The sequence below is a fragment of the Diorhabda sublineata genome, chromosome 3 (assembly GCF_026230105.1).
Source record: "Diorhabda sublineata isolate icDioSubl1.1 chromosome 3, icDioSubl1.1, whole genome shotgun sequence".
NCBI classification, from domain to species: domain Eukaryota; kingdom Metazoa; phylum Arthropoda; class Insecta; order Coleoptera; family Chrysomelidae; genus Diorhabda; species Diorhabda sublineata.
In genome coordinates, this window is record NC_079476.1 from 19854182 (window position 1) to 19870660 (window position 16479).

At 31.5% G+C, this 16479-nt stretch overlaps 1 protein-coding gene across 6 annotated transcripts in view; it reads left to right on the forward strand.

The window, feature by feature from the left end:
- The window catches only part of LOC130441022 (proton-coupled amino acid transporter-like protein pathetic), a 126236-nt gene that overhangs the window by 70857 nt on the left and 38900 nt on the right, over positions 1–16479 (forward strand). The window contains exon 1 of one of the 6 annotated variants that reach the window (XM_056774473.1): positions 5370–5894. The exons of 4 other annotated variants lie outside the window; for them this stretch is intronic. In XM_056774473.1, the coding sequence (XP_056630451.1) occupies positions 5847–5894 (48 nt within the window). In that variant the 5' untranslated portion in view covers positions 5370–5846. Of the gene's footprint in view, positions 1–5369; positions 5895–13023; positions 13074–16479 lie in introns of those variants that run through there. One more of the 6 variants, XM_056774478.1, reaches the window with a different exon arrangement.

The window sequence follows — 16479 nt, forward strand, 5'->3', positions numbered from 1 at the left end:
TTAGTCTTCACAATTTAAAATCATTTACAATCTTAAGGGTGGTTTAAAAATGCCATATCCAGCTTACATTTTTTTTCAATTAAACATCCTATATTTGATTGTATATTTGGAATCAGCTAAACTTTCCCATCAAAATAATGTACGGTTTTCTGGGGTATTAAAGAAATTATAACCAATTTTCCATAAAAATCGTAACAGTTCAATAACCTATAAATAGAAATTTAAGAATAAAGGTGTAGTAATAAACATGTTTGTTCAATATGGAGTTAATATTGAAGGGGGGTATGGGGGAACATCTGTATCTATTCTTATGACGTTGAAATTTCGAGGAGTGGGAACGGCAAAGCGACAAGATACGATTTAAATAGCGAATATAGAGAGATTAAGAGTGGTAAACCGATGCTCTTTTTCCTTCATCCAACAGTACAATTCCACTCTCCGTTCTCTCTATCTTTATTTTTAACTCTATGCTTTTGATACAGCACAGTACAACTCAAAATTGCCCAACTTCAAATGCCGTTACTGTATTGCAAGTTAATACCAATTTTTCTAAATAAATAACTGGTTTCTGAATAACGAAAGCTAAATAAAACTCATTCATGTGTGAATGATAGTAAACATCGCCTCCGTCCAGTATTCCTATTCACTATTGATTGTAAAAACCCATTCTTGTTGATAGTGTATCACGCAACACCAATGCAATGTTTTTTATTTTGGAATAAATTCGTATTTTTTCAGACATGCATTTTTCATTGTTAGCTAAAGTAAACATTTTTATTTTTACTGGCTCGTGCGTATTCAGTTATTGATCAATGTTCATTGATTCATTCCTTCGAATAGTTTCATCATTTGCAATAAACAACACTTGAAATAATTTATTTTCAACAAAAATGTGTTTTGAACTAGAACTACCCCTTCAAGTTATCTTTGTTGCAATATATGAACAAATTCAATCCACTTTCTACACTATCTGAAACGGTTTCCCGAAACTCTTTTCCGCTTCCTACTACATGATATTTCTGCATGTTAAGTAAAGTAAATGAGTGTCTAAAGAAGCTCAGTATACTTGCCATAAACTTAAATCTCGATAAACCTGCAACAAAACTGCTGGGTTGAATCATTGTTGTTAGCATTGCATAATTTGCTAATATCTACTCGAAATCTCGCAATGAATTTTGATTTGCCACAATCCCAAAACTAAAATTGAGATTTGAATTGAATTGTAGCTGACATGAAACATCATTAATGAATAGCGTATGAAAATGAATGTAGTAAAAATTTATTGACACAGTGAACAATATAGGCCAGATCATAAATGAATAAAATCTTTTTTTATTGAGTGTTTTTAAGAAACGATCTATTCATATAATTTTAAGCCACTTACATAATAAAACAAGCAAATAAGAACAAACTATGTTAAGTGAACAATTTTGTGTTTGCGTAATATATTTAAAAATATTATTTGGCAAACTTTCTCAAAAATATTTACATATTAACAGTAATTCTGACGACATTTTGTCACACCCATAAAATTATTTTTAAACTTCATTTCTCTCATGTAAACCGCCAATAGTTATCAAGAAAACTCCATATTTATATACCTTCCAAAAACGAGAATAACCTCTCAATAACCTACCTGTAAACTAATTTCAAATTTGTTATACAAAGCAAATACCTCACCTTGACTACAGGTAATAGAATGGTTCATGATCGGTGATTGAACTGCTAGCTGCATTATGATCAGGTCTCGTGGTATTGATTAAGTCTAAATAAACTTGGTTTACAAAAGTAATATATATGAACCGTTATATTTATGAAGAATCTAATTAAACATTTGCTATTTTTACAACAATGATGTATTTCCAAAAAGTAGCCTTTCAATGTCGTTATCTTCAATTTCTTCTTCACTTTTTGATTCAGAATTGTCGCCCAAATTAATGATAAAATCATCTATTAATGCTTTGCTTCAGGTAATTTCACTGTCAGAACAATAATTAGTCTTTGGAATTATTGGAGACTTATCTCATTTTCTCAATTACAAATGACTTACAATAATATTTATTTGAATATCATATGCTATAAATGTCGACTTGTTCACAAGACAACCCTATCGACGATAACTGACCGAAGTCATCCTGAGACGTACTTCGAAAGTTGCGGATTAAGTAAAATGGATGAATAAACTGTTAAGAGGACAGCTGAGACAGAGGTGGAGAATCAAATCACTTCTGTTAAAGGCAATTTTGAGATAACCTAAGGAAGACTTGATTTCTCTCCCATGGAGCTCAGTAATGAAATTATTATATACTGGGAATCAAAAATTAAAAACCTGGGTAGTGAGTTTCTGTGAAAAAAGCGTGTCGAAATAACTGTTAGTAAAGCATGAAACCGATGGATTGCAGAGTCTAGCTGTAGACCTGAAGAATCATTAATGGGGTGATAGTCTGGCATGCTAAAGCAGGTGCGGAACAGCACGAAGAAAACCGTCAGCAAACTTTGAAAGAGAACTGAAAGGCGAGCTGTAAATCTCGAAAACAACTCTGATATGGTGCACAATAAACTTTATAGTTGTAGTATACTAGCGCAATTTTAATCTCAACTAATTTGAAGCTAAAGCATTTCCAAACAAAAATCCAATTCATGTTTTTGTAACGACTTATTAAAGCAAAACACTTTTAGAATTAAATATATTTTCGAAATTCAATAATTTACTTTTTATACGACATGGTATATAAGATTTATCTTTATGCCTATACTCATTAAGATTCTTGAGAAGTTTGTCGCCTTTTTTAATGTGATAAGTGATAAGAGAGTGCTAGGATTAGCATAATAAAAGATATGTGTCACGACAATCTAATAAAGTTATACGTAGATATAATGAATGAGTCAGTAAAAAGTTCCGATACGAATATTCAAAACCACAAAATTGTAGGATAGACAACAATAAGAAATATTTGTGCAAAAATTTAGTCAATTAAATAAATATCAATTACTTATTTAAAAAATTTTAGATTTCTAATTTTTGACTATTCCTGAATAAGACGCTATCAAGAATTTAAAGTCAAGAATGAACATTTAAAATTTCACGCTTCAAAAACCCAAAAATTATTTGGTAGCATGAAACACAACTGTTCTAATTAATAAGAATGTTTGTTATCAAGCTAAACTCAATAATAGTCAAAAGCTTATGTTTTCTTACCCCGTATATCTTAAATAAAAGTGCCATATACAAAGCTGGTGCCACCAGACTCCATTAAGGATACGTTCAATCCAGTCTTCAATCGGTGAATCAGAATTCTCTGGTTTCTTCAGTCTAGATTCAAGTCTTCCATTTAAGTAAAAGAAAATCAATAGTATTTACGAAATTGAAATGAAAAATGTCAGCTGAAGTGAAAGTATTATGGAGAATCGATGTAGTAGAATATGAAGGGGAAAAATGTCTAGTGAATATCTGTGGGTACATACGTTTTAAATAACTAAATTCCTTTTGAAAAAACGAGAAATGAAGTGAATTTTAAATAAATTACTAGGAGATGTAATAGAAATGAACGTAAATAACCAAAGAAGACATAAAATACGAGGGCGAATCCATAAGTCCGTCACCTTTTGATTGATACACAAATTTTTAGAGTAAAAATCGTTTTATTTTCCAATGCTGCTTCCTTTGACTCTATACCCAACATCTCTAAGAAATTTAAAAATATTTATCCCTTTGGATAATGATTTTATCGTTATGAGTGAGAGAAAGTGACTATTACCCTAATTTACGGATTTTTTTGCATATGTGTGCGTTGTTACATTGTCCAGGTCGAAAAGAACTTAACTCCTTAACCCAATGTTTTAACTGCTGTTTGATCCATAGAGTGTTGTGGTGGATCCACATTTTCGCAAAGATTATGAAATGGAGCAAAACCTCCATATTACCATTGAATAATACCGAACACTCCTGCGAATTCGTCACAAGAAAGCTAGCTCGTAATTAAAATTGACACAATCTCTCGATCTTATAATAATTGATCGTGAATTTTTCAGTTTTTTGGGGTAGCTCACCGTTTTATGAAGGATTCAAATATTCCAGAATGACATACCAACCAATAAATTTGCTTTGAATCTGCGTTAAAAATTACATGAAACATCTTGGAATGAATATAAAAAGATCCAAAAATTCCAATTGCGAAAAAGGAAACAATGAATCTTACTCATTGGCTCATAGACAATTGTAGCGAAGCTTGGAAACTTATTCGTGCCTTCTTTGCACTTGAACAAGCACTGGTCGTCTTATACTTTTTTGGTCACAAAATTTATATCAATATATTTCAAGAGAAGGTTTCTCTTCCATACGCTGCTGCTATCCAAAAATATCATTGTCCAAAACAAACATATCTGGAATTTTATCATTCATTGTGGATTCCTCGTTGAAAAATCAGCCATTTGAAATAATATTTATATGGTCTAGATTTTCTTAAGCTTTTCTTCATCATCGGATGATTCGCATCCGCAATATTGTACATGATGCTCAAACAAATTACGTTCTTATTTGATTGAGTTTCAGTATTATCATACTGAAGTACTAATCTAGTTTTTATCAGATTTTTATTCGTGGGTTGAATTAATAGACACTGTCTCTTACGTTCTGGTTTATTTACACGAAAATAACTTATAATAATTCACTTAGCACTATCACTTAACTAACTTAATAATTTATTTGAATTCTTCGATTACTTTCGATTATATAAACTCCTTCCTATATATATATATATATATATATATATATATATATATATATATATATATAATAGTTCTAGAAAAATAAAGAAGCAAACCAAATAAATAAATAGACCTTCCTAGAAGTTATTCAAAAGAAACAATGTAAATAAACCACTTGATATAAAAGCAAAGATCAAACGAATTCCGGGTATTTCATTTAAGGCGACGCCGTCGCCTAATTCTAGAATTCTACTATATCAAAGCAGGACCGGCTCCAGGGCGGAGATAAGTTCGTAACAAAATCTTTTAGACTCGTCGTCGTTTGGACCTTTTGCTGTTTCCTCCCTAAGGGATGCTGGCGCAATAAAAGGATAACGATCAAAGGATAAGTTGTTACCTGAATATTTACGAAACCATGTTTTGATTGGTGTCAATGTCAAAGGGCCAATAAATAAATATAATGCAATGACAAAATTCTGATCTACATCTTTGGCAATTCCAGTTCTCATGTATACTACATGTATATTATTGTATATGTTTTAAATAAATTAATTGAGTAATGAATTCAATTACACGTTTAGAGTTCGATCTATTCTCTATCTTGTCCACTCATTTGTATCTCCCAGCATTATGGTACTAGCTGAACTAATTTTCTTCTTATTCAAAGCGAAATCTCCATGGTACTCGAGGTATCAGCGAAGCAGTTTATATATCCATAAAAGAACTCGAAGATACTGTTTTGAGATGAATAGAAATCTACTGATAAAATTAATTGGTAAAATAGTAAATATTTACATCAGCGCAAATTAAAGAAAATTTTTTTGAGAAATTATTCCTTCAGTTTCAGTTCCTCACCTGTAGATATAAATAAGTTCTAACAAAACTTCGTTGCGTTTGCGTATGAATCCAATTTAAGTCGACCATACTCAAACCACAAACTTGTTTCCATTATATCGTTGGGTTGGTACATTATAACGATTCCTTTTCAAATCCAAGACGGAGTTAGTGACTATAGTCGATCCCCCACTATTGCGACGTACATCGACTTCTCCTAGTGAGCGGCAGTCGCAAAGCATTTTGAATCTAGCTTTTGGAGGTACAAGACTGTGTTTTCAGTGTTTGTGATTTTATTACCAAAAATGTCTAAGAAAAACGGAAGTGCAGCGCTCCTACGGGGAGGCGACAAGGTAAATGAATATTTGTTTCAAATAATATTTAGTGACATGTATAAACTATTAACCGGCGATTTTCCACTACTTATTTTGTGGAAAATACCGATAAATAACATGAACGCTTCGGAAAGAATTATTCGAAAATGTAAATTTATGGTAAATTAAAATTTTTTTATTTAGCGAAAATTACCTTGATCTTTAGCCGGTAGTTAGCACTCATCGCATATGAATAGAACGAGTAGTTACAACAGTAACAGTATAAATTATACTATTATCAACCATTGTATTACTTTCTACTTTACAACTAGGTTTACTACAGCGACATCTTAAAATAGATATTTTCAAAAATTTTCGAACTTACATTTTTGGGAAATTTTTTAAGCCTGGTACTATATCAGCTATCGAACAAATTTTTTATATCTATACCCAATATTTTATTTCCCATTCTAAATAAGTTAAATCAACAGCTTGAACTTAAAAATAAAATGAATTTTTCTAACTTAATTGCACAGATTTTCTAAGTTGAAATTCAAATTATTAAAGCAACAATCCTAATAATAGATATTTATATTGATCTACAACAATTTTCAGTAGAAGAATATTAGCTTGGGTCTTATTTATTCGATTCTACCTGTACCAACTCGTGAGATAATATTTTCATAAATACCCATAAATTATTAAGGATTTAGATGATGAAATATGCTAATCTATATCAAGAATTATGTTCATACACGCTTAGATAAAAATATTTGGTAATAGAAAATTATATTGTTGCCACTCTTGCAGTTATTTTTCTATTTTATGAAGTAAATTGAAATAATATGTTTTCCGACAATGAAAACTAGTGTTTTTAAATATAGTAACGATTATAGTCGATATCTACTAGAATCATAATATCTGATAATATTTTAGGCAGATTATAAATATTTCATTATATAAAAAGGGCATATTGTAAATAAATGATTTTAATCAGAAGCTCGTGTCTAATTTGCTCGTACTAATATTCTTCAACTCAGTGGTTACTAAAACTCGATAAGTGACGTAGCAATGGAAAAGTACTGGCTTCTAAAGTTAATAACGAACACATGGTTATATTTGCTGTATTAGAATAACTGAAGGCCTTTTTTTTATTGGTATAGCTTTATTGTTAATGATTTTCGTGTGGGAATATCTAGAATGATTACGATTTTTAGCACAACATATTAAGGAAAATTAATTTTTGCCAGCATTAATGGTTTTTGCAATTTGTACAGTTGAATGGTTTCTGAAAGGATATTAATAATATTAATTGGGGCTCGTTTTTATATCCTCATTCATTTAGTCATTTATATTGCTTGATAATATAATAATTGGAACCAAAAATGGTTTTTCAATCAATATTTCAACCGCTAGATGTTACATTTTTTATTAGTAAGATTGAAGATAATCATAATTTCAAAATTTGTGATCTATTAACAGGCTCTTGTCCTCAAATATTTTATTCTTTTCATATGCTTTTAAAACATTTTCTTCTCCTAGTTGATAGCTTCCCAATATTTATATTCTTATAATCACCTCCTCCAAATAGTTTATTTTCAGTCATTAATCATATTTCTTTTTTATATAACATGTCATTATTTCGGTATAATTTTATTCATACTTAATAAAGCGATTATTACTTTTTGAATTTGGAATTATTGGGAGGGAGGAGAAAAAATCGAGAAACAAATATATCGACTGGAAAAATTTCTTCTTGTTATTTTTTTTCTCACTTATAAACTTTTTCATTCCTTCCTTTCTATTTTGTCCATCACTAATTTATTTCATTCAAACTTTTGTTTCCGGGATTTCGCTTGCTTGTTATATAGAAAATTTCGATTACATCATAAAGATGTAGCAAAATTTCTCTTGACTGTGTTGTCTTATCAACCAAATTCATAAAAAAGAATCCGAAATCTAGTTCTGTACATTGAAATTATCTAATAATTTTCTATTGTAGCGAAATAAAATATTTATACAGTAATTTAAAATGGTAGAATCCATTTGTAGGAAGGTTTTTTCGATAGGTTGCACGCTGTACCTGGTCTAAATTCCCGTGAAAAAATTTAGGGACGTTAATGAACCATTGCTAAAAATCAACAGATTTGGGAGTCTGTCAGTTAGGCGTTATAGGCGTCCCAAATTTATTTATTAGAAGTTGTTACAAGCAGATGATATACACTCTTAATGTGTTCGTTATCCATTCATCTGTATTGTTTTTTCTGCTCTGTTAATCCTTCAAGGTTGAAATTGCAATATCAATACATATTTTGATTATTATTTTTCTCTATTTTCTATATTTGATACTTATATAGTTGCAAAATCATTTACTATTATCTCGAAATTGTCTCAAGTATTTGTCGACATCTATCGCTTCTATGAGTGCAGAAATGTTTCCAATTTATCCCGAGAATGTGCATAACTTGTAAATCTATGTGTATATTCATATCGCACCTCGTTGGATTCAAACTGATTTTTTTTAAATTGCCTTTCATTTATTATAAAGCTGTTATGATAACTAACAGCCGAGTGCACAAAGGAGTTAGTAGGATGCGCCACTTTTAACATCTTTTATCTATTTGGAAATGAAATTTTAACCTGAAAAATTCAATATAGTACTATATTTTATACACCATTAATATTAATTTATAATTTTTGAAGGCGCCTTTATAAAGGTCCGGTAATCATTCTGAACGTGTTAGCAAAGTTCAACCAATTCTTTAAAATGAATTCTGAAGGTTATCTCAGGATCTGTTAGAGCTAATTTTAATTCAAGACCTTGTTTCCTTGATTAGAATATAAAAAATAGTCATGGAATGTAGTCAAATTCTTTGAAAAGAGCCTTAATAGTGCAGTGAATATTGTCTTGATATTTGAATATTTTATATTTGTTCTACTGAAATTCGATGTTTACTTTTGTATTTTACAATTCAAAGGACCGATTTAGGACCGATTGCATGCGCACTTTCAAAATTTTCATTCGCGAGTCGATTATACCCCCCTCCCCTCTTTGACCATCGAGCCATATTTGTCAAGTCTGGGAACAGAAAATAATCCGAGGAGGCTAAATCCGGCGAATGGGGTGTAGAGGTAGCAATTCAACTTTAATTCATTCACTTTCTTCTTAACAAAATGCGGCCGTTTTTGCTTGGTTTCTTCACTCAAACGTTGCATTAAGTTCGCATAATACTTGCCATTGATAGGTTTTACTTTTTCAAGATAATCAATGAACATTATCCCACGAGCATCCCAAAAAACCGACGCCTGCAGATGGAATGGTCTTTGCCTTCTTTGAAGCCGGTTCTCCCATTTCAGTCCATTGTTTTTATTGTGGTTTTGTGTCGGGTATGAAGAGTTGGACCCACGTTTTATGCATGGTTATGAAACGGCGTAAAAATGCGGGTTTATTACTATGAACCAATGCCAAATGCTCGATAGAAACATTCTCAAAGTGCTGTTTTCATTCTATTTGGAGCAAACGCGGCAAACAGCTTTCTCATATCCAAATTTTCAGTTAATTTGCGATGTACAGCACTTTTTGAAATGCCTGCTATGTCTGCTAACTCGCACACTTTCATTTGAAGATAATCGAGTACCGCGTTGTGGATTTTCTTCAACATTTCTGGAGTCAACACCTCATTTGATCGACCACTGCCATACTGGTCTTCGCAAGTCGTACGTCCTCGTTTAAACCTTCCTATCCAATATTTTACTGTTGATAACAAAGAGTAAAATCTAACCCAGCTTTTATATTGTTTGGGCCAACGACTTTCAAATGAAAATAATGTATATTGTTATATTGTGTACTTTCTAATGTAATGGTATTTTTCAAACAACTACTGCCACGTCTAGGTCAGGCAAAGTACTTATCGGACCATATATATGTTTCCCTATACGGAAGGGATACATCAAAGTGAACCAAAGCATGATATTTTTTTAATACAACTATATTGTAGACAGTATCTAACTGCTCTTCAAAGAATGTCGGACTTAATAAGATAATTTTAAACCCATCCATAGCAAAATATTTACGCAAAATTAAAAGCTCAGTATTTATTTATAAATTAAAACAATATTTTCAGTAACTGCAACAAATCAAACATTCATAAACAGATAAAAAATATAAATGGAAGTGAAAAAAATATTTTCCGCGTACAATTTTAGAATTATCTTCACCCCAGGTTTTTACTTGCACGAACCGTACCATGAGATGGTCGCTAGCTTGAATTCGCTCTAATGTATACTAAGCCTCGTCTTCCTCGTCTAAACTGCTCTTTGTAACTGATACCATGTTTTTCGAAAAAGGTTAGAAATTATGATTTATTATGATTTACTTGTGCGCTCTTTACAAGTATGCAATTCGCGTAAGATCATCTTCCATAGCTACTTTAAGAAGTAGATAGTGTACCTACGTATTTCATTTTGAAGTTTTTAGACTTCTCAAAAACCGTTAGGTGTTAGATTCCCAGCACCAATGTCGCCACATTTTCTATAAAACTTACACTAGAAAAGTTTCAGATACTCTTATACAGACATTTCAAAACGTAACTGTAATGTCAAACTTGTAGGTATATACGTCACAATTCATCGTGTGGCTACATTAGCTTTACGAATCTACGAAGTATAAATAACAACCTATTGCAATATTCATGATTATGTAAAAACTTAACGGTAGCAATTCTAAAATAGAATACAGTGGAATAACATTAGAATGGTTGACAACATGTAATTAATAATCTATTAAAATTAAACGATGCACGATTCACTACAAAAAACGAATGACAAGAAATGAAAGTATATTCCAGAGCCATAAATTGCTCATTGATAGTCATTTTACCCACATTTATTTTTTTGTCATACCTAGTGGGCAGAGTTTGCAAATGGAACACTGGGTGCGTCTTTTGTTTGGAATTACATTACACGCAATCCATCACCCGTTATAATTGTAAATCAATTATATGTTTTAATAACAATCGAGCTCTTGAAAGTAGGTCAAATTCATTGCAAGAAAATTTCACTAATTTGCGAAGATGCATTTATCACAAATTTGCATTTCACTCATTAAGAACTTCATTGTTAGTCTACCTCTTATTCAGCTATATTCTATCAATAGCGAATTCTTTTCACCTATGCAAAGTAAAAGTCCGGAAAATTATATTTTTATCAATTTTTCCAAAGTGTGGGTGATTTTTTTCCTTGTGTTCACCCGTGACAGAAGATCTTGTCCTCAATTTATAAAGTATCTTCGGTTGATATTTCTTGTACTCTCATTTCATAATCCTGAAAGCAATAATAAAAAGTATAAAGTATGGCCCAGTAGTTTTAGCACAAAATTCAGGAAATAGGTTACACAAGAATTTTTTCAAAACCAAAATATTTCACGCAGAAACATTTATCGTGTCGTAGCCGTGAAGAATGAATCTTCCAAAAAGTGAAAACTAAGAATTTTTACTCAAGTATGAGTAGAAAGACTTATAGAAGAGCGAAAGATTGAGTCGGGGGTTCCGTAGGAAAATTAGCGCGTGAATACCGTACTTCAAAGCGCAGGAATTAGCGTTGGTCAAAAATACCTACAATTTGCGAATGACTTCGACAAGAGGTATATTCAAACTTTATGTGGGTCGAATAAGGAGGAAAGTTGTTGATCCTGGGAGGTTTATTAACAACTCCTCACTAAATTAGGTGATTTTGTACGTTATCACTTTGGAGACGATTTAATGTTTTGGTCTCACTTTGCCATTTGGCTACATCAAAATACCTTTGACGATTGAAGATTTTTGGGCAGTTTTATATCGCAAAGTGTATGATGAAGACTGGCAACACCCGAAATAAATGTCGGGCAAGACCCGTTTACAGAAAATTAGTTATTAACTTTGTTAGGTACTAACATTAAGCCGTTAAATATGGCAAATAAGAAAAGTTGTTGTTACAAAAATATATGGTTAAATATTTTGTGGAAAAACTATTTGGAAATACGTTATTGATATAATTTATAATATTTACTCTATCAATGACAAGAACAATAAAGAAGTTACAGAGAGTAACCCGTAGATGTAACAAAATAATAACTAATAGAATCAAATCCTTTAGTGAATATGTATTTCAAAAAATTAGAAACGTTACGTGATAAACAAGGCTCATAAAATTTTTTCAAACTTCCAATTAATACGGGAAGATCTGTTTTTCGTCGATTTTCGTTGCACCTTATAAATAATCAGAAATTTTTTAAGAGGTATATGATTTGATTTTGAAAAAAACTACAAAAAATTTTATGAAATCTTCATTGGAATCGATAGAACGAACAGAATAATTTAAAGTTCGAAGATGATTTCATGCAAATGTTGGCCGCGTCTCCGCTTTAGATAGCCCATGTACAAGGTCCAATTTTGGCACACTCTCTCCAACATATCGGCCGGTATTTCACGAATAAATGCCTCAAAAATGGCTTCCAGTGCGTTGCTTTTATTCCCTGTAAACATTAGCCTTAACATGGTCCCACAAGAAATACTCCAAATGCGTTGAATCACACGATCTATGGCACCGTCTTGTTGAAACCACATGTAAGGCATGTCCAATGCTTCCATTTTGAGGTAAAAAAAACGTCAATCGTCACACAGTAGCGCTCGCTATTCACAACAACGTTCCGACCACCGGCCCATATTCCACACCAAACAGTGACTATTTCGGGATGCATTGGTAGCTCTTGCAATGCTTCTGGCTGGTCTTCACTCCAGATGCGGCAATTTTGCTTGTTGACGTATCCCAATTTTTCGATAAAAAATTGGATCTCCCTCCAACTTCACCAGCGCCTATTCACCAAATGTTAGACGTTGTGGGAGATCGTGTGACTTCAATTCTTGCACCAGCAGTATTTTATAAGGTTTTACATATCCTAATTCTGATTTCGTCTTTCATAGATCTTAATCTAATAGTTTTTATGTTATTTACCACTCTATATTAAATAAAAATAATAATTGTCGCGTTTATGTATAATATATCATTAAAATTGTACGTGATTTATTTGGGTTTCGCTAATCTCTGTCATAATTGAAAATTCACAAAGCTTGTTTTGAACTAAACAATGGATATGGAGTAAATTTAGAAATTCGTTAGTGTCCGAATAATAGTCAAGAAATAAAATGGTTTAAGTTGAACGTGGTACATCTTGTGTTACAGGTAAACATTTTTAAATAGGTGGCATATATTATCAAACCAAATTTATGTTATTATTTTTGAAATTAAATTCATGCACACAGGACTTACTTGACTAAAACGTGACGTGGATATCTCCAAAAGCTAATCTGGATTTTGTGATTAAAATTGGTAATCCCATAACATTCTATCTCCTTGACTAACATAATACGTAAAAGTATCTAACTTCAAACAATTCTATCAATTCTGAGAAATTATTAATTAAACGGAGCTAAGCTAACGGATCACAGCCTTGAAATGGAGGTATATAATTTTTTTTTGATAATTTTTCAACCGTGAAAAACTTACTAAGTTACGATATTCAACACTGCAAATAATGCTGCGAAATTATATAAGACTATTATAAAACCTGCGATAATATATAATATAATTTCAAGTGATTGGAAGTTCAAATTTAGAGTAAATTTTCATTCCAAAGCCGCCAAATAAATAAATATGGCTGAATGAAAGTAAAAGATATATTTCAACTGTTTTATTCAATGCAGCCCACAAGAAGAAACATATTTTTTTGTTATGATGTCATTCCTAAAGCCTTTGTTGAAGCTCAATGATGTCGCAACGTTTATTAGCATTTAGTATAAATCAACCAAGCAATCGGGAACTCCTCTTGAGATGATTCAAGAAGCCATAATTTTCTTAAATATAACTGTCATGGAGACAGTTGATATTTATATAAGTGAAATGCTAGGAAATTATGACAAGGCTGTTAATGACGTTATTTCCATAACGGCATATATTTCGGGAGGATCTTCTTCAAGTGTTCAAAGTTGAAACCATGTGGAATATAGACATTGTCTTTGATGTGCAAGTTGAGCCTCATATAAATGTTGACGATAACGGAAGTTCAATGTCATCTGATGGGGATAAGAAGATGTGTTTATTGTGGTAGAAAATTAAGATTTTATTTTTTTTTTCCAAACTTCACATTTACACAATTTAACTGTCAATTTGGGAATATTTGTTTTGACTACCACTTGCATTAAAACATCTCAATGTCATTTGGTACATAAACAATATTCAGTATACTTTAGTCCCCATAATTGTCTTATTAAAAATAAAGTGAAAAATAATTATTTACATGTTTCTAAAAATATCTTTATTACTTATATGGATTTTTGAATATAACACTTTGATCCTAAATGATTAAAAACAGAGATCATATATTTATATTTTAATGTAATCACTTTGTAGTGCTATCGATTTTCACAAAAACTCGGTATATTGATAATATCTAATCCATTTTCGATGAGTGTATTTTTAAAATGATGAAATATTTCCTAGTTATCACTAAATATTTTTTTTCAACATATCACTTTTATTAATTAGGCTTCTATGCACTATTTTGGCACTGAATAGTAGCTCATTATCAAACAGTTCGATAGAATGGATAGGAATTAAATTTGGCATTTTATAGAAATACTCTTTTCAAAAACATTCATATTATTATTCGAGAGACTTTCATAGAAATGAAGGCTAACTACCATCTACAAAACCTTCATCACTTAATGGGTTAATATCAAACGACTACTTTTCCAAATTGGACTGTCCAAACCAGTTAATAAACCTTAAAAAGCTTAACTAAGATTTTAAATCAATTTTTCTGTACTAATATTTAATCAGTTTTCGTTTTCCACCGTTTTTTTAATTTTCGTGTTTCACTCGAATGTATCAGAGGATTTCTCAGGCGCCTACAGCGCATACCCGATTTCTTTCGCCCGTGTAGCGTTTGCACGGAGCAATCGGAGGTTGAAGGAAAAACTGCCTTTGTATATATTTTATTGTTGGAATAGGTGAAAATGGGAGAGGGACGACCATAAAGAGAAAGTATCTATCTTCTTTTTCTTATTATTTTTGGATTCTTAAACGTATTAATATTACCACTGAATAAAATCTCAATTTTTTATGGCAAGTCGTAAATTATAACTAATATCTCATATTTGTTCCAGGTATGTATCAAACAACAAAATTTATTATGGTTCAGAGTAAGTGTTGTCATGCATTCAACTATTAGAAGTAATGATATATCGGAAGAAAATTTAGTAAAGCATACCCGACAAACATTTTATAATTTTTTAAAAAATAGCTTCCTTTTATTGACGATACGCTTATAAAAATATGAAAGTAGAGCAAAATATGATGCTCAACATGAGATGAAGATTCTCATTAAATTGATATAACATGATATTAGCAAGAGTCTAACAAACTAAAAATGAAATTAAACAGCTACGACACAAATATAAACAAATATTTATAATTGGATATGGCTTTATTGATTTTCAAAATATTCTCCATTAAGTGCATTTGAACCAATTGTCGAAGTATTTTTTCCATGCCGATTGAGGTACCTCAAAAACATGTGATTTGAACGCATCAACTGCTTCTTCAGGTGTATAAAAACGTTAACCTCGCCATTTAGTTTTAATCTGTGGGAATAAGAAGAAATTTTTGGGTGACAAACAAGGACTGCACGGCTGATGACCTATCAATTCGATGTTTTGACTTCTCTCAAACGTTTTTGTTTGGAATTATGTGTGAGAGCTCGGTTTGTTGTGATGGAAAATGATTAGTTTTTTTCGATTGGTTTCCTTGAACATTTCTGGCAAACAAGTGCTGGTGTACCATACAGAATTGACCGTTCGACGTAGCTCTAATGTCCAGTTATTCCTGAAAAACAGGTGACCATTTGCTTCGTGTACGAATAACTTTTGTTGGATTTGGTTCTTCTTGAAAGACCCATACAGTCGATTGTTGTTTAATTTGGGTTCATAAGCATAGATCCATGAATCGTCGCCTGTCTGGTCTTTTGAAGCATCGCGATAGAATTTATTCAGCATGTCTTTGCAATAATCGACATGAGCTGTTTTGAGCGATTCTCAAATTATACGGTTTCCAACGCTAATAAATCTTTGTTATAACGAAATGTACATGCAATATTGAATGTATGCGAATATAACTAATGCCCAAGTATTCCTCAATTTCACAGTATGTCACATGTTTATCTTACAATATCAGTTTACGCACAGCATCGATGTTTTCTGGTACAATTGCCAATTTTTGACGACAAAAAAAATCATAAGCAAACAAAATCGTTAATCTCGAGGCGTGGAAAATTGCTAGATAGATGATTGGAAAAATTTGTATCGACTCAATCAACACAAGCAGTCGGAAAGCTGTTTTAAAGATTTATTAGTAAGATTTTCGTTATTATATTCGAAAAACTAATATATGTCAAGTTTATGGTTGCCACAAAGTTTCGAGGAATCTAAAATTATTTGGGCATAATTATGTGGCGCCTTGAAATATAACATTCAAAACGGAAGTCTCCGCTTCGTATTATAATAGATGTTATCAATCACGTTCGAGAAAAAAA